Source organism: Garra rufa, chromosome 23, assembly GCF_049309525.1.
Source record: "Garra rufa chromosome 23, GarRuf1.0, whole genome shotgun sequence".
NCBI classification, from domain to species: domain Eukaryota; kingdom Metazoa; phylum Chordata; class Actinopteri; order Cypriniformes; family Cyprinidae; genus Garra; species Garra rufa.
In genome coordinates, this window is record NC_133383.1 from 24,856,195 (window position 1) to 24,880,030 (window position 23,836).

General features: G+C 36.0%; 1 protein-coding gene across 2 annotated transcripts in view; it reads right to left on the reverse strand.

The window, feature by feature from the left end:
* Positions 1 to 2,905: 2,905 nt before the first annotated feature.
* Positions 2,906 to 23,836, reverse strand: part of ppp3ccb (protein phosphatase 3, catalytic subunit, gamma isozyme, b) — a 43,595-nt gene continuing 22,664 nt past the window's right edge. Inside the window, exons 5-14 of one of the 2 annotated variants that reach the window (XM_073829121.1) lie at positions 22,916 to 23,061; positions 21,557 to 21,696; positions 21,326 to 21,403; positions 21,130 to 21,224; positions 20,813 to 20,938; positions 18,674 to 18,751; positions 16,186 to 16,270; positions 12,412 to 12,509; positions 8,687 to 8,713; positions 2,906 to 5,378 (exon numbers count right to left, since the gene is read on the reverse strand). In XM_073829121.1, the coding sequence (XP_073685222.1) occupies positions 5,203 to 5,378; positions 8,687 to 8,713; positions 12,412 to 12,509; positions 16,186 to 16,270; positions 18,674 to 18,751; positions 20,813 to 20,938; positions 21,130 to 21,224; positions 21,326 to 21,403; positions 21,557 to 21,696; positions 22,916 to 23,061 (1,049 nt within the window). In that variant the 3' untranslated portion in view covers positions 2,906 to 5,202. The remainder of the gene's footprint in view (positions 5,379 to 8,686; positions 8,714 to 12,411; positions 12,510 to 16,185; positions 16,271 to 18,673; positions 18,752 to 20,812; positions 20,939 to 21,129; positions 21,225 to 21,325; positions 21,404 to 21,556; positions 21,697 to 22,915; positions 23,062 to 23,836) is intronic. The other variant, XM_073829122.1, reaches the window with a different exon arrangement.

Below are 23,836 nucleotides of genomic sequence, written 5' to 3' on the forward strand. Positions count from 1 at the left end.
TAATATCTCGCAATTTTTACTTTATTTCACAGAATTGTGACTTTCTCAAAATTGCGAGTTTATGTCTTGGAATTAACTTTATAACACAGAATTGAGATTTTATATCTGCTCACAATTGTGAGTTTTTATCTCACAATTAAGAGAAAAATGTCAGAATTGCAAGTTTTTCACAATTGTGTTATAAAGTCAGAATTGTGAGTTCATACCTCACAATTCTAACCTTACTTAGCAGAATTGCAAGTTTATTTCCTTAAAAAGTTTGTCTTGTAATTTTGACTATAACTCGCAATTGTGAGTAGATTTAAAATTGCAATTCTGACTTTTTTCACAATTCAGAGAAAAAAGTCAGAATTGCAAGTTTCTCACAATTGCGGTATGAAGTCAGAATTGTGAATTCATATCTCGCAATTCTGACTTCATTTTTTCAGAATTGTGACTACTTACAATTGACTTTTTTTACAATTCAGAGAAAAAAGTCAGAATTGCAAGTTTCTCACAATTGCGGTATGCAGTCAGAATTGCAAGTTTATATCTCACAATTGTGACTTTATTTTGCAGAATTGCAAGTTTACTCTTAAAATAATAAGTTTGTCTTGTAATTTTGACTTTTTTTATTTGCTTTTTTAGTGCTAATTTTAACTCAGAATCGCAAGTTTATATCTACTCACAATTGCGAGTTTATATCACAATTCAGAGAAAAAAGTGAGAATTGCACGTTTCTCACAATTGTTATAAAGTCAGAATTGTGAGTTCATATCTCACAATTCTGACTTTATTTCACAGAATTGCAAGTTTATTTCTTAAAATAAAAAGTGTCTTGTAATTTTGAGTTTACAACTCACAATTGCGAGTTTATATCACAATTCTGAGAAAAAAAAAGTAAAAACCGTGAGTTCATATTTCGCAACTGACCATTTCTCAGAACTGCGACTTTCTCAGAATTGCAAGTTTAAATCTAAATTGTGAGAAAGTAGTCAGAATTGTGATTTTCTCTTGCAATTGCATGTTATAAAGTTGCTATTCTGAGAAAAAAGTCAGAATTGTGAGTTCATATCAATTTCGAGTTATAAAGTCAGAATCATAAGACAAACTTGCAATTTTGAGAAATAGACTCGCAATTCTGCAAAATAAAGTCAGAATTGAGAGTTTCTTTCTAAAAATTGCAAGTTTGTCTACTAATTTCTGACTTTATAATGCAAGTTTAAATCTACTCACAATTGCAAGTTTATATCACAATGCTTAAAAAAAAGAAGAAAAAAAAAAACGAATTGCAAGTTTCTCTCACAACTGCAAGACAAACTTGCAAACAATTCTGACTTTATATCTCAGAATTGGGACTTTAAAACTCGGACTTGCAAGTTTGTATCTTAATTCTCAGAAAAAGTCAATTGTGAGTTTGTATTACACAATTCTGAGATAAAAAGGTCAGACTTGTGAAATGTAAACAATTGCAAAAAAAAAAAAAAAAAAAAAAAAAAAAAAATAATATTGTGAGATAAGTCGCAATTACTTTTTTTAAATAATCAGTGGCAAAAACAAGCTTCTATACCAAAAGAAGCTTTCAAGTGAACAATTGCTACATAAATCTTTAAAGTGGGAACTTTCACTTTAAAAAAAAAACGGTTAATGTAGGAACTATTCACCGAAAGGTTATTTGGGAAACCAAAAAAGGTTTTTCTATTTCAATTTCATCGCTATGAAATCTCTTTTGATACTTTAGTACTGGAACCTTTGTGTAAAGGTTCCATAGATGTTGAAGGTTCTTCATGAAATCAGAAATACCACCCAAGAACCTTGGGTAACTTTTAGGAGTGTGTCTAATTTCCAATCAAATCCATGATTCATACACTGCATTCTCCAGAGAGAGTGGAAGTAACTTGTTTCTGCAAGAACAAATGCTGTAGATCAAATAAGCCAATATTAATTCATGGACTCTAAAGTACATTTAAATTACACAAGATCATATTTAATTGTCTTAGTTTTCACCCTTGCTTATTATAAAAAGAGCTTATTATCTTTAACATACTAATTAAACACTTGTGTATAATTGCAGTCATAACTGGGTTAGAAGTAATAACTAGCTGTCCAGTTAATAAATCTATTTTTAAAGTCAGGTGAGTGGTTTGCTTTCCCGCAGGACTTCCAACGCACAGCTAATAAGAAACCGACATTCATCCTTTTGGCATTTCCGGGAATTTTTCAGGTCGGTTGTGAAAGAGCAGGCTTTATAATCGGACTGAATAGGCGCTTGTGTAATATGCTTCAGTTCAAGGCCTTTCAATAAAACAGAAGTGTGATTTTATTTTGTATTCAGCTACATCCTTCACACAAGTGTGCAAGTGAAGTTGAAAAAAAAAAAAAAAACACTAGTCTAAACGCTATTCAAACAAGACCTTCAGGCTTGAAAACTGAGCTTTTCAGATGACGACCTCATGTTGAGGACATAAACACATTTAATCAGCATTGAATCAGATTGCATACATTTAAAGCTAAATGCTAAAGCAACATTTCAAATATAAGTTTAAGTTATCTAATCGTATTATCTAATATTTATGTTATTTTAAACAGTTTTTTGTTAATACAGTCTTACTGTGCATTCTTCATCTCAAGCACAAATATCATTCAATCTCTGCCTCGCTCGGTATGTGCGTGTATGTGTGGGCCGTGTTCAGACAGGTAACAATACACTAGCTGTCCTTCAAGCACAGAATGTTCAAAATGCGAACGCCGTAATCATAGGAAACCTTGACGAGCACAGACATGGATAGAAAAAAAGAAAAGTCTCTCTCACAAAACAAATCTGCCATCAATCAGCCGCTCAAACGGTAAAAGCTGATGCAATACAGTGAGAGAAGAATCTAAAAAACCAGCCAATTTCCAAAAACACAGACAAATAAATAAAGAAGCAACACCAGTTTTTTTTCCCCAACATTTTTTATATTTTACTTAGTTTTTTTTCCTTTCTTAATGGAGAATGTCAAACATTTTTTTTGTAGATTCTGCAAGATATGTTTGGAATTTGTAACAGAAGCCCTCCTAAAACGGGGTCAGTGGTCTGAACGCCCCAAATCCTCTCCGATATCAAACAAAACCCACCCTCCCACCTGAAAGCCCTGACTCTCACACACCAGACATCCCCTTTTAAATTAAACATGAAGGAAACTGAACAAAACAATAGTTTGCAGAGGCTCATTACATAAAGACTAGAAAAGACAAACACTTAAAAAGAGGACACGAAAAGGTGGTCATCAACTTTTGGTACCCGTTTAAGGTCGTAGACCTCTTCCAGGTGTTTGTATAATCGCAAAGAATAAAGCGTTAACTTAACCGAGGCGTTTTTAAATTTTTTTATATTCTTTACAGAGTCTACATGACTACTTCGCCGATTTGGAGTTTGCCCCTTCTCAAGCAAATGAAGAGGCTACGATCATATACAATCAGCAATTGTTTTTTTTGTTTTTTAATGATAAAGCCATATATTACATTAAAACACTGTTTTTTTTTTTCTTTTCTTTGGATGAGTTACTTTTAAATACAGTAATGATAACATGCAGGTTTACCCTCGGCATGAAAAATATTGCGCAAGACCCTGAACCGCTTGCGGCATGAATAAAACGGAAAATACACGTGTGAGCAGTCTCGATGCCTGCACACGGAACTCTTGCTATAGTTATTAGCATGGCACATGACCTCAAATGTGTAACGCACAGGAAGTTTGAATCTTTGCACAGCGAAATCTCCAGTCGCCGGATTACGCAACAGTATAGAAAACGAAAGGTTTGAAAAGACAATTTGGTAAACAGTTCTTGCAAATCCTGTCCTTAATTCTGAAAAAATTCTCACACAGTAGAGTAAAAGCAATCAAAATAGCGTCGCTTTGCTTCAGCTTCATCTTCAGTCAATCGTATTCGTGGAAAATGGTCCACTCTAGAGAACGTTCAGCTATAGAAATACTAGCGCTGAGGATACTCACAAGTTTGCTGACGGTTTTAAAGTTTAACGTGATGGGCTTCAACTGTTTTGTAAAAACGTAAAATAAAGGCATTAGGAAAAACAAATCTAATAATCGAAACTAATTTCATATGCGTTACTTGAGCCGAGATGAGATGCAAGATGTAAGGCATATATGCTCATTTTTTGAGATGTTTAACGTCCACCTCATCACATTTAACGCACATATCATGCTAAAGCAGGACGGCAAAACAGTCAGCATAAAATCACTGCCTTTGTATTAGCGAAAAGGTCTAAAAGTGTGCGAAATTACGGCAGAGGCCGATTAAAGCGCGAGCGACTACAAAATGGAGGGAGAAAGTAAACAAAAACATGCAGACACAAACGCTCCTCCAACCATCTGAGAAACTTCTGGGATGTTTTTAGCTTTTTCCGCCTATTTGATTACAAATCGGTGTAGTTTGAGTTGTGAACGGGAAAAAGAAAACAAAGTAAACATCACATTTGGTTGAGGGAACACTTGAAAATGTACATGTACATATAAACGTGTCAACACTTGTTAATAATGCACTCATCTTAGCTATAATTGGCATTATGAAGGTATTTTTCCCACATATGGTTTCAATACCAAAATTTTTTTTTGTTTTGCGTCAACAGTTATCATACTTGCTTTGGGTATTGTTCACAATAAGCATTCTATATAATTATGTTGGGCCGAGAATTATTTTGCCAAGCGCACAAACAACGATAAAGAATTCTGCTGAGCAAGTCTTGGTTGTTAAAAAACAAAAAGAAGAAGAAGTCGTCAGAAATCTAATTTATAAACGTAAAATTTACAAAATTAATGTTTTTTTTGTTTTGTTTTTTTGTTGTTTTTCAGCTACTGAATCTAGATGACCTTACACCACCCCAATGCTATGTCTATATATATATTCTGTATTTTATATACACATGTAATATTCATCATGTACGTATTCATTCATCTCGTTTTTCCCACCATTACAGATCTTAAATTTCTTATCATCTATATCAATAAATAAATAAGAACCATGGGTTGTTTTTCACTACGCCCTCTTCATGGTATTGTGCGATTCTCCCCGTAATGGTCCTGGAGAGTTTTGCATGTAGGGGGCATCACCTCTACCAAAAAGAGAGAGAATGAGAGGAAAACAGAGGAAGAGACAGAGGGAAAAAAAAAATGAGACAGAGAAAGGAAAGGATGAGGGAGAGTGCTAGGTAGCCGCTGGGTTACTACGCCTGTGCGTTGGTGCCGTTCTTGTCGGGGGAATTGGCTGTGTTGATGGAGTTGGCAGTGCCGTCTGGCTGCATGCTGTCCTTGCGCGGAGGCATTCGCTCGTTTATCCGGTCCAGTCCGCGTGCTTCCTCGAAGCTTTGGATCTTGTGTTGAGGGTTGAAGCCTTGGATGGCTGGAAGTATAGAAGCAGGATGTTAGTTAAAGCTAATGGTTATGAAGTGACATATAGCAATGACAATGTTGAGCTGGGTTTCCATCACCGATGCGACGGTCAGTGTTGGGGGCAGCGCGAGTTACGTTATCGATTACTTTTTCCAAGTAACTAGTAAAGTAATGCATTACTTTTTCAAATAAGTAATGCCAATGCATTTAGTTACTTTATTAGGTTATGCAATATTGTAACATTACTTTCCATAAAAAGTAACACAATTAGTTACTTTTTTAAAAAGTAATGCGAAAGTAACTTTCCCCAACGCTGCCGATGATAAATCAATGCATTGCGATTCATGGAGATTTTCCAAATGCATCCTGATTCTCTTTGAAATAAATTCTGAGCTTAGTTTTTAACAGCAGATGGTGCTCTAATCTAGTTTTCAACTGCAGACTCGAACGCTCACGAAGAAGAGCGCTGAAGCACAGTTGTGCATTTGGCTGAATCGAAATGCTTTTATGACACAAGATTATTGAAATATAAATGGCCCACTGTGAACGCTCTTGTAAAAAACTTCAACTTATTCGAACTTTATTAATGACTATTTTAGGTTGAAGTGTGTAAGGAATTGGAAGCAAGCAGAGTACGGCTTTTTCTAAAGCATGCAGTGCCATCTGCTGTTCAAAACGAAACTCAGAATCGATTCGAGAAAGAATCGCGATGCATTCGGAAGAACTCTGAATCGATGTAGAATCATTTCTCGATTCGTAATGCTTGATTTAAGCAATTGGAAGTAGAGCTGTCACTAACTATTATTTTAGTAATTGGTCGATTATTCAGACGATTAATCGAGTAATCGGATAATTATAATAAGTAATCGGATAATAATTTTGCAGTAATATAAATAGACCTAAACAAACAATAGCCTTTAAAATTACTTAAAAAACATATGTAATAGCAATGAGGCAATAATAATTAGTTCAAATAAAGTACTAAAAGCAAGTAACCATCATTTTATTTACCAAAACTGTTAAAATGAAAAATGTATTATTATAAACAATAGAGCTAATGTACATGACCTATTAGAACAAATGCCTGCATTTTCAATGGCTTGACAATGCAATCAAGTTTTTTTTTTCAAATCAAGTACTTGAATTGAATCGAGGAATCATGACAGCCCTAATTGGAAGCAAGTAGAGTACTGTTTTTTCTGAAGCATGCAGTGCCATCCGTGGTCCAAAACGAAACTCAGAATCGATTCGAGAGAGAATCACGATGCATTTGGAAATATCCGAATTGATTTTAGGAATTGGATGTAGGGCTGTCACTAACAATTACTGTAGTAATCGAGTAATCGGACAAATATTCTGTCGATTAATTGAGTAATCAGATAATTATAATGAAATTTGTAGGAAACTCAGAATCGATTTGAGAGAGAATCGCGATGCATTTGGAAAATATCTGAATCGATGCAGAATCATTTCTCTATTCGTAATGTATTGATTTTAGGAATTGGAAGTAGGGCTGTCACTAACAATTACTTTAGCAATAGAGTAATCGCTTGATTATTCTATCGATTAATCGAGCAATCGGCCTGACGATTGTTTTACACTTTACAGAGCGATCTAATCCTTGTTTAATATTGACTAAACATTTTTTTCAAATGTCCACGTAATCTTTAATATTCGCCTATTTCTTTACGACAGAAATGCTACAACCAGTGTAATTTCTTAAACAGGTGTACATCAAAACACACTGCTCCGGGTGTGTGTTCACGGTGTGTGTGTGTGTGTGTTCACTACTGTGTGTGTGCACTTGGATGGGTTAAATGCAGAGCACAAATTCCTTGTATGGGTCACCATACTTGGCCTCACTCACCCCCTTTCCTTTCCTTTCCTTCAAAATGTATAAACTCAGAGTGATGGTTTAAACTTTTATTTTAAAATTGCGATGAACAGTTAGCATATTGAGAAAGATATTGATGTATTTCTCTTGTGTTTGCATAGGTTTCTAAATTATTTACCTTACAAATCTGATGAAATGACACACATTGCATTCCCAGATGAATGTTATAACCATTGGGGCAGCATAACCCAAGTAATTTATTATACATGAAAATTATTATATTTAATGGCTCCTCCTACATTTCTTAGTGATATTTAGTGCCAGTTTAACGGGAAGTGACTATTTTGTTCTATTTGACTCTGGAAAATGCTCATTCGCAAACATTTTAAGCGATATTCCAATTTTGCGCACAAGTTAAATTCACAACTTTGGATGGAAACCCAGCTATTGAAACATAAAGCACATAAACGTTGGAGCGTCATAAAAAAGCAATTAATTTTCCCTAAATCAAGCAGCCCTACATCCCAATATTAACTTGTTAGATATGATCATTTCCAGTCACTAAATGTAGCATGACTACTGGGGGCTGTTCTTCCCCAAAGAGCACCCAAAAAAGTTGATGAACTGAAGCTAAATATACCAGTCAGCCAATCAACCAGCTGCGATAAGAAAAAGAGAAGTTGAAGGTGTACAGTAAAGCTTTGACTAGTTTAGATAACATTAACCAGAAACGCTGATGTACCCACGTCAAGCCTGACATTAAAAGGCAAAAACAGGCCTAGATGAGTTTATTTGTGTGCTTTTTGGTCAGGAAGTGAAACTGATAAAAACAAAGATTCAGTCTCATGCTGTGGTCTGCTCACACCCCAGCCTCTGGCTTCCCCCCTTAAACAGCTGTGTGCTTGCGCTCACGATTGTGAGACTATGTGAAACAGTCCTCTCTTAACAGCTAAAACTACCAGTTTATCAAGTAGACGTACTGTAGTTCTCCCAAAGAAATTAATGCCACTTGTGTTGTGTCAAACTTGTATGACTTACTTTCTCATGTGGAACACCAAAGTTATTTTGAAGAACTATTTTTGCGCATACAATGGAAGTCAGTGAAGTCCAAAACTTTATCATTGTAAAACACTTAAATTATTTTGGTCCTCCATAGAAGAAAGTCATACATTAATTTCATTTTTTTTTTGGTCAACTATCTTTCTAATATTGTAATTACCATGTTATATTGAGTCACAGCTAAATGTTTTGCAAATGTAATTTTTGTTTAGTGGTGCAGAAATCACACTGAACAAAGAAAAATATCTCAACGTGCAAATCAAACAAACTGTTAGCTTTAAATATAACAAGCATACACACAAATTAATAAATAACATCGGCGACTACAAAGGGACGAAATGCACACAAAGGACAGACAGTAAATCCAAGGGGGGGAGGGTAACAGACAGACAACACTGAGAAGTTTTCACAGATGTCTTGCATACCTCGTGCTTCCTCTGCTTCTATGGTGGCTGTGTAAGCATGAGTAGTAGTGCCATGCCCAAAACGAACGGGGAAAGAAAGTGAGTCAAGTTATCAATGCAATCACAAGTCCATTCAAACCCCCTCCCCGTTTCCCCTTCATTCATCTTCCCCTCCCAACACCACAGCCCGAATGCTTCACATGCCACACAGGAAGAAACCTGAGAGGTTAGTTTAGTTGCTTCATTCAGAACATAAACAGATTTCAAGACTTGTTTTTTTCCTGGTCAGGTTTGTTTTTGAGAACCTGTGCTTTCCAATCCAAGATGTGAGGCCGTCTGAACTACTCTTGACATGGACCTAGGCTATTTTTAAAGCTAAAGGTATACAATAGCCAAACAAGGAGAGGCTTTCACCGTTAAAAAAAAAAGCCACGCAATGTACTGTGTATGCGTGATGACAGTTTATTTGTGGTCTTCACAGGAAGATGAGAGGCAAGACGGCTTTGAGCGATGTGTTGTTTTATTTCTATTCTCAGCTACTGAAGAATCCTTTTATTTACATCCCCTCCCCCAGTGCACCACCGACACATTACAATCATAACACCACGTTGTAGTTCATTGTGCCTTGACAGGACTATAGATATGACTTAAAATTTAAAGGAATAGTTTACCCAAAAATGAAAATTACCCCATTATTTATTCATCCTAGGTGTATATGACTTTCTTCTTTCAGACGAGTACATTCAGAGTTATATTAAAAAGTGTCCTGGCTCTTCCGAGCTTTATAATGGCAGTCAATGGGTGTTGAGATTTTGACATCCAATAAAGTGCATCCATCCATCATTAAAAGTGCTCCACACACCTCCGGAGATTAATAAAGGCCTTTTGAAGTGAATCGAAGGGGTTTGTGTAAGAAAAATATCCATATTTAAAACTTTATAAACCGTAATCTCTAGCTTCTGTTAATTGTCATACATTCACGAGAGAGTGGCATTCCTGCAGATGACGTAGGACATAGGAAAACGCAGTGGCGAGTGTAGAAGCACAGAGGAAATAGCAAAACGAAGATTTGTAAAGAAAATATCAGAGGATTTCGATATAAGCCAAGAGGAGACTGGTTTTCCTTTGCTGGTAACCAAAATGGTTCTCTAGGGTTCACACAGACACTGTAAATGAAATACCAGGACTTCCAAAGACTTTTCAAGCCCTACATTTTTTGATTTTCAAGGACTTCACACAGAGATCTCACTTATCAAACAATGTCTTATCTTTCAAATTCTAAAAAAGATGAAGAGATAAATAAAAATACACTAATAAAATATGGCAAAAATAAAGCGTGAATCGCAACTCATTTGTCTTAGATCGGAACTTTGCTTATTGCGAATCATTTGATTTGAATCCTTCAATTTGCAAAATGATCCACAAACCAGTTTAGATGTAAATCAAATCATTCGTGATACGTGTTCCGAAGTCCTGATCCAAATCAATTGATTGACGATACTCAAAGTTCTGATCTAAATCAAATAGTTTCTGATACACGAAGTTCTGATCTCAATCAAATGATTTGTGATACAAAGTTCAGATCTAAACAGTGTTGTTTTTGACAACCATCTTAGATTTAGTCTTAGTCTTATGGACTAAAATGGTTATTAGTTTTAGTCAAATTTTAGTCACTTCTATATGTGATAGTTTTAGTCCAATTTTAGTCGACGAAAAGTCAAGAAGGTTTTAGTCTAGTTTTAGTCGACAAAAAGGGAAAAAGTAGTCTTTTAACAAATTAATGTAGGTCAGTAAGTATTTTGCTGTTGGGTAGTGTCACTTATAAGTTGTGAAAATAGCAGATCTATAGTTCAACACAATGTGAGCTTCCGGACCGACTATTTTCACCAATAATTACAATAATGAAGGAATGTTTTAGAACATAAAAGACAAACAAGGATGGAATGCTAAAACGGCTTGCCATACTAGTATAGCAAAGAGCATTTAATGCTAAAACGGCTTGCCATAGCGGCAGATACTTTTTTCGGTTTTAATTGGCATGCACAATAAGCAGAAATGTCATGCATTTTAAACATCTGACGGACCACCCACTAACATTTTCGTCTATTCTCGTCAACGAAAACTCACACACGTCTCGTCATGTTTTAGTCTTCAACGAGCCATTTTTATCTCGTCATCGTCTCGTTTTCGTCATGGAAAAAAGTGGCGTCAACGAAATGATTTCGTCATCGTCATCGTTGACGAAAACAACACTGGATCTAAATCAAATAATTTCTGATACACAAAGTTCTGATCTCAATCAAATGATTTGTGATACACAAAGTTCTGATCTAAATAAAATGTTTCGTGATAGGCAATTTAAGGCCTGATCCAAGTCGAACGATTCGATTTTTCTGACATTTTTTTTTTCTGAAGTAGTATGTTTTTAAATTTGCGTGAAAATGTGCTTATTAAATTTCAAAACGTCAAATTTAATTACTTCAAGCACCTTGTACAAACCCTGTTCTCGCGAAACTACTGTATCCTGACGTCCTTTGTCATCCACTGGAAAGCCACTCTCTCGTGAATGTGAGTACGGCAGTTAGCAGAAGATACAGATTACAGTTTATAAAGTTATAAATATGGTGTTTTTCTTACACAAATGCATCGATTCACTTCAGAAGGCCTTTATTAAACCCCCAAAGCCGTGTGGAGTACTTTTTATGATGGATTGATGCACTTTATTGGGCTTCAAAATCAAAATAATTAATATAACTCCAATTGTATTCATCTGAAAGAAGAAAAGTCATATACACAGGATGGCTTGAGGGTGAGTAAATCACGGGGTAATTTTCATTTTTTGGGTCATTAAAAAATAATAGCACAATTTTTTAGAAAACTGTCAAGTATTGTGTTACAGACACCAAAGTTAAGGTGCAGTCATTTACTGTTGCTTTTCACTGATGGAACCCAGACAAGATCAGAAATTTCACGTGAGAGTGAAAAAAAGAAAGTTCCCCAAGCAGATTTCGCCATGCTGACCAACAGAAAGCTGCTTGGTTTAAAAGTGACTTTGTTCAGAATATAGGCCAACAATTTTGCTAATATGACAGCACCTTTAGGGTTAGAGGTCTGTTCAAATCCCAAACCCCTAGCATGTTATATATTATAAACATTCTGAATCATACTAAATATAAAAGCAACTACTTTCATCAAAATCAAACCTGACCATGCTAATGTGGTTGTTAGTAGGAGGGCAGCAGGCTGATGAGTTTTTACAGTGAAGGCAGGGAGAGGAAGCATGGCACACCAACAGGCGCTGGCTAAATTGGGTCATATTGCGTCATGCTCATAAGCTGACAGGAGCCTCTCTCACTGTGAAAGCATCACCCGGCAGCAGCTACTTGGCACTTGCTACGATCTCAGCAGCGCTTGGAAGTTTTTCAGGTCCCTGTCGGGACAGAAAATCTGAAGCGTGTTGATTGAAATCCCCTTCTTGACCGAACCCTTGTAAAATCTCCCCCCTCTTTAAACGATATTGCTTTCGATCGAGTCGATGATGGGTGTGCTGCACCGTGAGAGAGGCAAAGCTGCCGGACGAGGCGGTGACAGAAAGAGAGTGAGAGAGAAAGAGAAAGAGAGAGGGAGGTAAAGACAGAAAGACTGAGAAGGAAAGAGTGTAACAGTAGCAGGGGGTCGGTGGAGAGCAGGTATCGGCCTCCACACCACCGCAGAGACAGCTCAATGATGCCGGGAGCGAGACTTACCGCTCTGTAGGGTCTGTCTGCCTCCTGACAGCACACCCAGAGGCAACGTCCCAGTGGGGGTCAAGCCCTTTAACTGCAACACGCTCTCGTTCTCCTCTCTGAAAACACACCCACGCACACAGTTAAGGGATTCAAAACCAGCTCCAGCTTGGTTTCAAATGAAATGCCATGAAGAAAATTTACAATAAAGGGTTATGTTTCTGGATTTATGACATCAAACATGTAATGACAAACAAATGTGTCCACAATAAAGAAAAAGAAAAATCTTTTAAAAATGTACATCAGAAAATGTCATTTTCAAAAAAAGTAAATATATTAAGTCATATATTTAAAAATATATATCACAAAATATGACATTATAAAGTATATAAATCACTCGTTTTTCTAAAGAAACCATGTCCAACAGCGACACCAGCAGGATAAGTTACAGCGGGAGTCCATGTCTCTCTCGCCTCCCCTGAGCCCACTGAGTTTTAACAGACCACCTAAAGCATACAGTTAGTTTGGTGGGGGGTAATTGAAAATGAATGGGGAAAAGTCGTGTGAGAGGAGGCAATGCCTCCATCGCGATATGATTGGATATAACTGGTTACGATTGGTTCGTGTTTGTGCGTGTTCCATGTTTGCGAACCAGTCTGAATAAACAATTTAATGGCGTTAATGGGAAGACTAATTTAAAGTTAACAACTTAGATTTAACCACTTTGTTACATCAAAATAAGACTTAAAATGGCATGAAAACATGATCTGTGGGAGTTTTTAGTGAGTAATCAGCTTGGTGAAATTTAACCCTTGTGCGACCTTATGGACATTGTCCATTTTAGTTTTGTTTTTTGTTATAAGTGTGCCTGTGTTAATGCCAACTGCATAAATCTAGGCTCAGGTGTGTATTTTTATTGAAACTTTAATATTTCACCCAAAAAATACTCACACTCAGGACCTTAAGGACAAAAATGTCCACATTGAAACCGCAATTTTTTAACCCAGGGCCATTTGACTATAAAATGATGCAATATTTGCTAATAGGCAATCATTCTATCGGCAAGGCTTCAAATTTTTAATTTTTACCATTTTTTTACTAGATTGTGCCATTTTTTCGAATTTGGCATATGAAAGAAATACTCGCTTTGTGTTTTTTTATAGTCTATTAGAGTCAATTGGAAAAATAATGCAACTATAATTGTGTGGGTATGTTGGTAAGGATGTCTGAGTGTGGTTTGCACATGTTTACTGAAAATTTTATGGGTGTAATTGGTTTGAAAGAAATGATATTGTACTGGCAATCAAAAATCCCACTCCATGTATATGAGTCTCACCCTTGGCAGGGTCATAGGGCCATGTCAAAACTATGAATAAGGTCAAAGAAGGTTAATGAGCTTTGAGGATTTTTCTTTTTCACCCAAACACACATCTTAATCCTTGATTGCACTTTTTTATTTGTTATTGTTTTTGTACAGAGATAAAAGATGAGCTTGAATTTAATGTAGAAGTTCAGAAGCCCCTAAACACACTGTTTTTGTTTTCACCACAAGAAAATGCTGATTGTTTAGTCTGGTAGATTTTGTACAAAGTTTGAGTGTTCGCACAGCCAAACAGGTGTTCGCAAAGCAAAACTTATACATATTTGGTGCTTGAGGGCTTGGTCATTTCATTGCTTGCAAGATGAAGAGACGTTATTCAGCAGAGGAAGCTCTGGAGCTAGTGTTGCCCACTGACAGTGAGCATTATGAAAAGAAACCAGCTTTTAAAGCATTACAATTCTGAAAATTAATGAATGTTTGGTAATTATGAATAGAAGAGATGCTGATAAAAAAAAAAAAAAAACAGTCAGTGAAAGTAGAAAAAAATATTAATATATAACATTTCTATGACAGTTTTTTGACATGGAAATTTTTGTCCATTATGGGGCTAAGTGTTAGTTTTTTTTTTAAATCTGACACTACATAAAAAATATAAATGCCTTAAAATTAATGTTGTTGTTCTTCATTGACACACCCAAGAAGCTAATAAGCAAAGAAAAAAATTCTGCTTATTTAGTATATGGAAATTAACTACTATTTTTCATTTTTTCATAAAAAAACACCTGTGGCATTATGTAAACAAAAGGGTTAAAATTCTGAAAATTAATGAATGTTTGGTATCTATGGATAGAACAGATGCTGGTTAAAAATCTACATCAGTGAAAGTGGAAAAAAATATTAATAAATGATATTTTTATGGCAGTTTTTGGACATGGACATTTTTGTCCATTTTGCACCTATGTGTAACTTTTTTTTTAACACACAAGGGTTAAGTAAATCTTCATGTTTGTGACCAATATTTACCCAGCTTTAATGACTGATGAACTGAAAAATTCAAAAATAGTTAAAGCTAACTATTAAAAAGAATAGCTAAACGTAAGTTCACAAATTAAATATACTGTTTAAATTGTTACTCCCTAGAGTTTTTATTTTGGAATAAATGTAAAATGCTTTAATATACAGAATATTACATTGTTAATGTAAAAATCTAAAATAGAGTTTAATTGGTTTTTTGTTTTTATTCTCTTATCTGATAGTGTAAATAATGTTTATTTTACTAAGAAAATGTGACTGGGACATGAATTTACATTTGCTTTAAAAAATGTTTTGACTTTGCCTCTTCGCATTTGTAAATATTACGTTTTTAGGAAGTCACACAAATTGTCTGATACCTTTTATCGACCTTACATTTTTCAAATAAATGAATTATATACACCACCAGTAAAAAGTTTTTAACAGTAAGATTTTTATTGTTCTTTAAAGAAGTGTTCTGCTCACTAAGCCTGCATTTCTTTGATCAAAAGTACAGCAAAAACAGTAAAATATTTTTACTAATTAAAATAACTGTTTTCTATTTGAATATACTTTGAGATGTAATTTTTTCCTGTAATTTCAAAGCTGAATTTTCAGTCACATGATCCTTCAGAAACCATTCAAATATTTGGATTTGCTGCTCAAAAAGAATGTATTATTATTATTATTATTATTATTAAGAACAGCATTTATCTGAAATAGAAATCTTTTGTAACATTAGAAATGTCTCTATCATCACATTTGATCAATTTAAAGCATCCTTTAAAAAAACATCCTAAAGTATTATTTTTCTTACCCCAAAAAATTATACTGACTCCAAGCTTTTGAATGGTATAGTGTATAATGTTACAAAAGCTTTTTATTTCAGATAAACGCCGATCTTTGGATCTTTCTAGTCAAAGACTCCAAAAAAGGTACTCAACTGCTTTAAATATTGATAATCATAATAATAATAATAATAATAATAATACATTTTTCTTGAACAGCAAATCAGCATATTAGAATGATTTCTGAAGGATCGCGTGACACTGAACACTGGAGTAACACTGCTGAAAATTCAGCTTTGATTACAGAAATAAATTACATTGGAAAATATATTCAAATAGAAAGCAGTTATTTTAAATAGTAAAAATATTTCAGATTTTTACTGATTATGCTGTACTTCGGATCAAATAAATGCAGGCTTGGTGAGCAGAAGAGACAAAAAACATTAAAAATCTTCCTGTTCAAAAACTTTTGACTGGTAGTGTATAAACCTCTCTCTTCTCTTCTGACACTACTAGCATCAAATACTGTTGCTCATTCTTTTACAGAACAGGTCCATCTCTCTAATGTGCATAACGGAAAGTGTGTGTGTGTGTGTGTGTGTGTGTGTGTGTGTGTGTGTGTGTGTGTGAAATCCTTGGCCATGAGGGATTTGTACGTTAAGTGTGTATATTCACCTAAGAACAGAGAAAACTCTGGCCATCTTGCCAATGGCACGAATCTTATTTCGGATCACCTCCTTGCGGACTGCCGGGGTGCCACCTGCCACAAACACACACAAACAGGGAGAGACAGAGAAAAAGAAAAAGAGTGAGGGAATGTCAGTGCCTAGTTTTATCGATGTGAACAATTTTGCTGTATATCTACATCTTTTATCCAGAACAAAAGATATTCAACCTCATTACCTGCACACTAGTCCTATCTGATGGCAAGAGTCATACGTACTCCAGATCAAACGAGCCATTACATCCTGAACTCCCATAAGGAATAAATAAACCCCATTTCAAAACTCAAAGGCTCACAGACACACAGAGGAAGTGTGTCAGGCCAAGTTAAAATTATGCACCATTCAGAAAAAAAAAGAAAAAAGAAGGACAAATCAAATGGGCATCAAGAACAGTAAATGGGACACTGTATTCCTTCATGACAGCTCCTCAGATGTGGGGTGGGGGCGTTCAGAACGGCTTCATCTGGTTTCATTACAGCAGAAGAGGCAGCACTGTACTTCACGGCTATTGCGTTAAAAGCAGTAATTCATTTTAAAATGACTTAAGTGACTGAACGGAGACTCAGCTTAGGTAAGCCGCTAACGGCAATACATGTTTGGCTAAAAGGTTGGCAATATAATAGATAATCGATATTAGTAAAAAGAACATGCTTTGAAAGGCAATCACAAAGTACAAAACAACCGTTTATGTACTTCCTTTCTCTGCAGTGTTATATATTTATAAAACAGATGAAACAATAGAGCAGAAAGTCCATTTAAACCACACAATTAATGCTGAGATTGAATTTAAACCAACTCGCACACAAGAATATAGTGTCCTAAATAGAAATATGGGTTATGCGCTGAGGACTAATGCACACTAATCAGAGAACTATTATTTGATGAGAAAAGGGGCATGCTGGTATATATTTAACAGAGTTGAAATCCATATTGAGCAGACAAAAGAGCAGAAAGAACATAACATAGCACACTTTTTATTTTACATTTTAAGTGAAGTGGTTTAAATGAAGTCTTTAAATCTAGGTGGTACGTGCAATATATTTTTGTGAAATCACTACAATTAATTTTTTTTTTTAATTAGTGCAAAGTAGCTAAACCCTGCTTGAAAAGTAGCTAAATATTGCTAGATGACGTCATATGCTAATTAGCATCACGTTTTAATGCAGCCAAATTCTTAATAAAATGGTTTTAATTTATATATTTCATAGATATATTGATCTATTTTACTGTTTCTGTTGACAGACAACGGGATTAGTATGAAATAGCTCTCGAAGATATTTATAATCACGACATTGTCTAATGAAATTAAATACACATTTGATTAAGACAATGGCTGTGCTTTTGGCTATACTTGGATGTGAAAGAGTTAGAAGCAACAAAATTATAATTTTTTTAAAAACTGAAAGCGCTGCTCCTCTGCCGCTCGCTGAACAGAGCAGAGAGAGAGAGAGAGAGAGAGAGAGAGAGAGAGAGAGAGAGAGAGAGAGAGAGAGAGAGAGAGAGAGAGAGAGAGAGAGAGAGAGAGAGAGAGAGAGAGAGAGAGAGAGAGAGAGAGGTGTGTACGTGCTAGGAAAGCAAAAACTCACACTCATGCGGCAGTACCAGAGAGTCTTAGAAACTAAATAAGGTCTGAAAAGTCACTAAATCTAGTGACAAAGTCGCTAAGTTGGCAACACTGTTCACAAAAAAAGTCAAGAATTGCATTTATTTAGTCGCACATTCAGCAGCAGCAGCTCTTAAAGTAATAGCAGCCAAATAACCTAATAACCATAAAGCTGCTGTGATGTCTGATAATAAAAGAGAGAAAAAAAGGAAAATCAATAACTTTTGTAGCTTTAGGGATTCATCTATAATTAATTTAGTATTTAATGTTTGATAACTTTGTTTAATTTCTGTATATTTCCTACGTGCTAAGAAGGGCAGAGGTAAGTAAAGGGTTCATGTAAAGATTGTTTTAAGTTTACTTAAATTAAAAGTTATGTTGTTTCTACATTAATTTGAAGACTTAATGTGAAATTATTGCAATATAAAAGTGTATTTAGTTAAAAACTAATGTTAGGTGGGTTTAATCGTGACTAATGGAAATTAATTTCAGAAAATCTTTGATTAGTTTAATTAGTTTACTTTTTTTTTAATTGACTGACAGCACTATTAAAAATAAAAGCACTACTTCTATTCAAAGGAGGAAGCATTAAACTGTTCAAAGGTGACAGTAAAGACACCACAAATGTTGAAATAATTGCTGCCTAAAATATCTTACGACCCCAAAATTTTAAATGGTCATGTACATTTTTGCTTAGATAGGCAACCTCTAAAAGAGCTCAACTGAATCTATTTGGGGGTTAAAAAAAGCTACAGTGCAACAAGACCTCCAAACACAGACCCATCCATGAAACGAAGCTCAGGAAGTTCAGAAAAACAGCTTTACATGTTCTTACCTTCACATGTGTCGTCTCCCTCTGACATGAGCTCATCATCTGAGCAAATGTTCAACACGTTGACCAGCATCTCTGTTACTGAGAGCACATGAGAGAAGACTAACTTTAACATTCGCTTTTCAAAAAGCATTCTACTTCTACTGTTAATTACATGTTTTGGGTTTAATACTATGTACAGTTAAGGTCAAAAGTTTACATACACCTTGCAGTATCTGCTAAATTTGTATTATTTTACCAAAATGCATGATATTTTTTATTTAGTAATGACCTGAATACGACATTTAAGATAAAAGATGTTTACATATAGTCCACAAGAGAAAATATTAGTTGAATTTATAAAAAATTACCCCTTTCAAAAGTTTACATACACTTGATTCCTAATATTGTGTTCTTAACTGAATAATTCACAGCTGTTTTTCTGTTTAGTGACAGTTGTTCACGAGTCCCTTGTTTGTCCTGAACAGTTAAACTGCCCGTTGTTCTTCAAAAAAAGTTCTCAGGTCCCACAGATTCTTTGGTTTTCCAGCTTTTGTGTGTATTTAAATCCCTTCCAACTATGACTATGATTTTGAAATCCATCTTTTTACACTGAGGGACTCACTTGCAACTATTACAAAAGGTTCAAATGCTCAGTAATGCTTCAGATGGAAAAACATTTTAAATTTGAAGACCAGGGTAAATTTAACTTATTTTGTCTTCTGGGAAACATGCAAGTATATTCTGGTGCTTCTGAAAGGCAGTACTTAATGAATAAAAAAAATAGTAGTTAGGCAAAATAAGAAAAGTGTACACATCTTCATTCTGTTCAAAAGTTTTCACTCCCGGCTCTTAACGCATGCTTTTTCCTTCTGAAGCATCAGTGAGCATTTGAACCTTCTGTAATAGTTGCATATGAGTCCCTCAGTTGTCCTCAGTGTGAAAAGATGGATCTCAAAATCATTGTCATTGTTGGAAAGGGTTCAATTACACCAAAATGCTGAAAAACCAAATAATTTGTGGGACCTGAAGGATTTTTCTGAAAAACAGCAGGCAGTTTAACTGTTCAGGACAAACAAGGGACTCATGAACAATTAGCACAAAAAAAGCAGTGGATCATTCAGGTAATCGTGAGAATCACGTGTATGTAAACTTTTATTTTCTCTTGTGGACTATATGTAAACCTCTTTTGTGTGAAATATCTTATTCAGGTCAGTACCAAATAAAAAAATACCATGCATTTTGTAAAAAACCTTGTTATTTTGGTAAAATAATTAACATTTTACAGATTCTGCCAGGTGTATGTAAACTTTTGACGTAAACGGTATATCACAGTGTATAACAATGTATATGGTCATTATGTACATATATGTGTCCCTGGACCACAAAACCAGTCATAAGTGTAAATTTGTCGAAACTGAGGTTCTTACGTCATCTGAAAGCTGAGTAAATAAGCTTTCCATTGATATATTGTTTGTTAAAATAGGACAATGTTTGTCTGAGATACAACTATTTGAAAACCTGGAATCTGAGGGTGCAAAAAAATCTAAATATTGAGAAAATCGCCTTTAAAGTTGTCCAAATGAAGTTCTTAGCAATGCATATTACTAATCAAAAATCAAGTTATATATTTATTTATGGTAGAAAATTTACAAAATATCTTCATGGAACATGATCTTTACTTAATATGCTAATGATTTTTGGCATAAAAGAAAAATCAATAATTTTGACCCATACAATGTATTTTTGGCTATTGCTACAAATATACCCATGCTACTTAAGACTGGTTTTGTGGTCCAGGGTCACATATGCATTTGCCTAATCCATCCAGACAAGTCTGAAATTAATGATGACAGGCCGTTAAATTATTAGAATATAATGCACACCCGAAGTGGTATTCTATACGCATTATATTCTGGTGGTTTAGTCGTGAGTTTCCCTGACGTTTGTCAGCCAATCAGACTCAAGCATGCAACATCCCCATAGTATAATTAGTCTTAATGTTTCCTTGAGAATCAATAAACCATCAGAACTGATGCACAGTAAACCTCATTTCTAAAACCACATCCCAATGATCTTGCAAATGCACTTCTGATGGGTGTCAAAATCGATGTAAAAAAAAAAAAGAAAAAACAGATTACGCCATTCCCATTAGCTCTTTACCTTTCTCTCCGACGAAGGGCAGTGACCACGTGAACACATCCATGAAGTTGGGCAGCCAGTACGGGTGAGGAGAGCAATTGAACTGCCGGATGTTCATGACGTTGTTCTCGTATTTCAACACAGCAGCTTGAGGGGCGAAAAAAGAAATAGTCAGAAAGACTGTTCACATTTTGAGAGACTACATCTGTGATCAAATCTAAGAGAAAAAAAAAGTGCTATGCATATCCTGACTTCATGAATTTATAATATATATATATTATGATATTTGCTGAAATTGCATAATGGCACTAGCTCAAAACTGCCTTGAGAGCTCTTACCTTTATTGTTATACACATCTAAGTAGTTTGGTGCAGAGAAGATTGTGATTAAAGAGGGGAAGCCTGTCGTCTGACTTTTTCTGTACATTCGATACCTAAGAGGGTCAGTGAAATGTGAAAGAAATTGTCAGTAAGAGCCGTTTACATTCAGTTGAGAGCAGTCTGTGTTAAAGAGTGTGGTTTGCAGTGTACTCACCCTGCATCTTGGGCTTCATGTGCTCTTATAACTGACAACAAGTTATTATTCATCAGAAAGTCACATACTGCAGGGTAACTGTTAGAGACGGAGAGAGAGGTGTAATTAGCGATTCCAGCAGTCCGTCAGTCAAAACGGCATGACTAACATTGAGAGGTGCGACTGTAAGCGGGGACTGTGTGGGCAGCTATCAAACAAATGTGCGTGTGGGCAGACTGTCAGCTGGAGTACCTGTAGAAATAGGAACATCCTCTCACACTGTTGTGACAAAAGTGCTCTGAGCTCTTTTCGCTGCCGTAGTCCTCGCCGGGGTCAGACCACAGCAGGTCGCACATCGGTCCGAAAGCTGGAGGCTCTTTAAACCTGTCCAACTGCAGCACAAGGGTGCAAAACAAACATTTAGAATTCAAAAACCCCCCAGCATTTCTGTTCTCCAGCACCATTGCAACAAAACAAATTCAGTCTGTTCGCATTTGCTTTTTACAAATCATTGACAGGTTTTTAATGATTATTAAGTGATTACCGAAAGCAAACCATCATCTTATCCAAGCATGTTTTAATAAGGACATAACTACATAGTCAATTTATACAAACATTACATAATTTATATTACTATTATTAACCCTTTCAGTGGTGAGTTTAAAATATTCTAGCGGACCCCCGAGAGTGAGGTTTTTTTAAGCGACCATTATTTTAGAACGTTCGTCCTTATTGTTTCCATGGCGACGCATCAAGCTTGTCATGTGACACAACACAGACACAATAACACTGTATGGCAGATAGATCGCTTTTATTTCGTTTTTCCTTTTTTATTCAGAATACTCACACACTTGCTTACCATGTCATGAACTATCTGATATTCCGATTTACAAATATGTGTGAATTAGTATGTTTCGTCGTTTAGAACCCTATATAAATGCTCTGGATCGTGATCTGTAACGTGAGATGGGCGCCGCCATGTTTGTTCGCGCTGCGGTTCAGAGAGTCCTGTCAGCCGGCTTTACAGCAAGTAAATTCATCCGTTTCTCCCGAAATACATGCAAGTAAGTGGCTGGTGAACTAGGAGAGGTATAGAGTGAACTTTTTAGTTCCTTAGCCTAAATATTTAGAAAACAAAAATATTAATTAAAAAGCAATAATAAAAATAAGACTTAAAATATTTTTTTTTTTATTATTACATTTAAAATAGTTACTTTATTATTATTTTTAATAATAAAATTAATAAACAGGAATGGGTCAGGATGGTTGCTAGTTGTCTAACAACTGATCATTTTTAATGGTGAGGTAGGCTAGTGAGTTTAGATGTCATATCTGTCTTTTTTTAGCTTGAATATTCTTAGTAGCAGTGATTTAAACAGAGATCAATTTAAAGATGCAGCTTCTCGGAGAGGTTTTCAACACGTTGACATCTTGCTGTGACAACTCCGTCTAAGAAGTTGCATGTCTAAATTCATTCCCTTTAAAGAATCATCACAACAGTGAAACAAGCATCGCCTACGTAACAAATTCACCACCTTTAAACACCATGAGTGTCACACACGCAAAGCAACAGCAGAGGACTCAGACAGCAGTGGCCCAGATCTTACTTACTTTCCGGATGTCGTCGAGGCAGGTGATCTCGGGGGACAGGCCTCCGTGAACGCACAGGAACTGCTGGTTGAGCAGAGCGGCCAGGGGAAGGCAGTCGAAAGCCTCCATGCAGGCGTCGTACACGCGCTCCGAGTACTTAATCTTGCCTGCGATGAGAGAACCACAATAAAAACACCCATGTATCTCCAAACAGGCGCAAGCGGAGTGAATGAGCTTTTCAAGCCAAGGCTGTCACACTGTCCGTTTGACATATCGCAGTAATGCTGGGTGGGTGAGGGCAGACCAGGGCTTGCCAACTTTCCAAGGCTGGAGGAATAGATGGAGGAGGAGGAGGATGTTGCATGCCTTGTTAGGTGATGTTGCAGCAGACCCGCGTGCTAATTGGGATGAACTGAGGAAACCAGCGCGGCGGGAGGCTGATTAAAGGAGGCTGAGGCCAGAGACAGGTTACATGTGGAACAAGGGCCGCATACCGCTGTTAAATCCTGACATTTTAGAACGGGCCAGCCGTGCAGCGTATTGTAAACAGCAGCACTGACAGATGAGAAACAGGCCGCCTCGTGATGAGCAAAGAACAACACTGCTACGAGCCAGCAAGTGGTAAAGTAGCACATCATTATCAAAGGCTCTTTGATTTGCTGGACGGATAATCAGCCAGCCACTATCTAGGCTGAATGGAAGCATTAACAGCCAAGATTCTGCTAATCCAACAGGAATGCCATTGGCCGCTGGGTGGTTCCTGATTGGCTAAATTAGGGAGTTTTCATGAGAGCTTCTGGTGCAGAACCTCCGATCCGTTTGACCTGAGAGTTCGGTTTGTTTTGTTGACAGTAATTGAAGGCCAAGGTTTTGTTAGTTAGTAGGACTGCAAGTAGCGATTAGTTTGAGAATTGACCAAACTGTATTTTATTTAACCAGAAT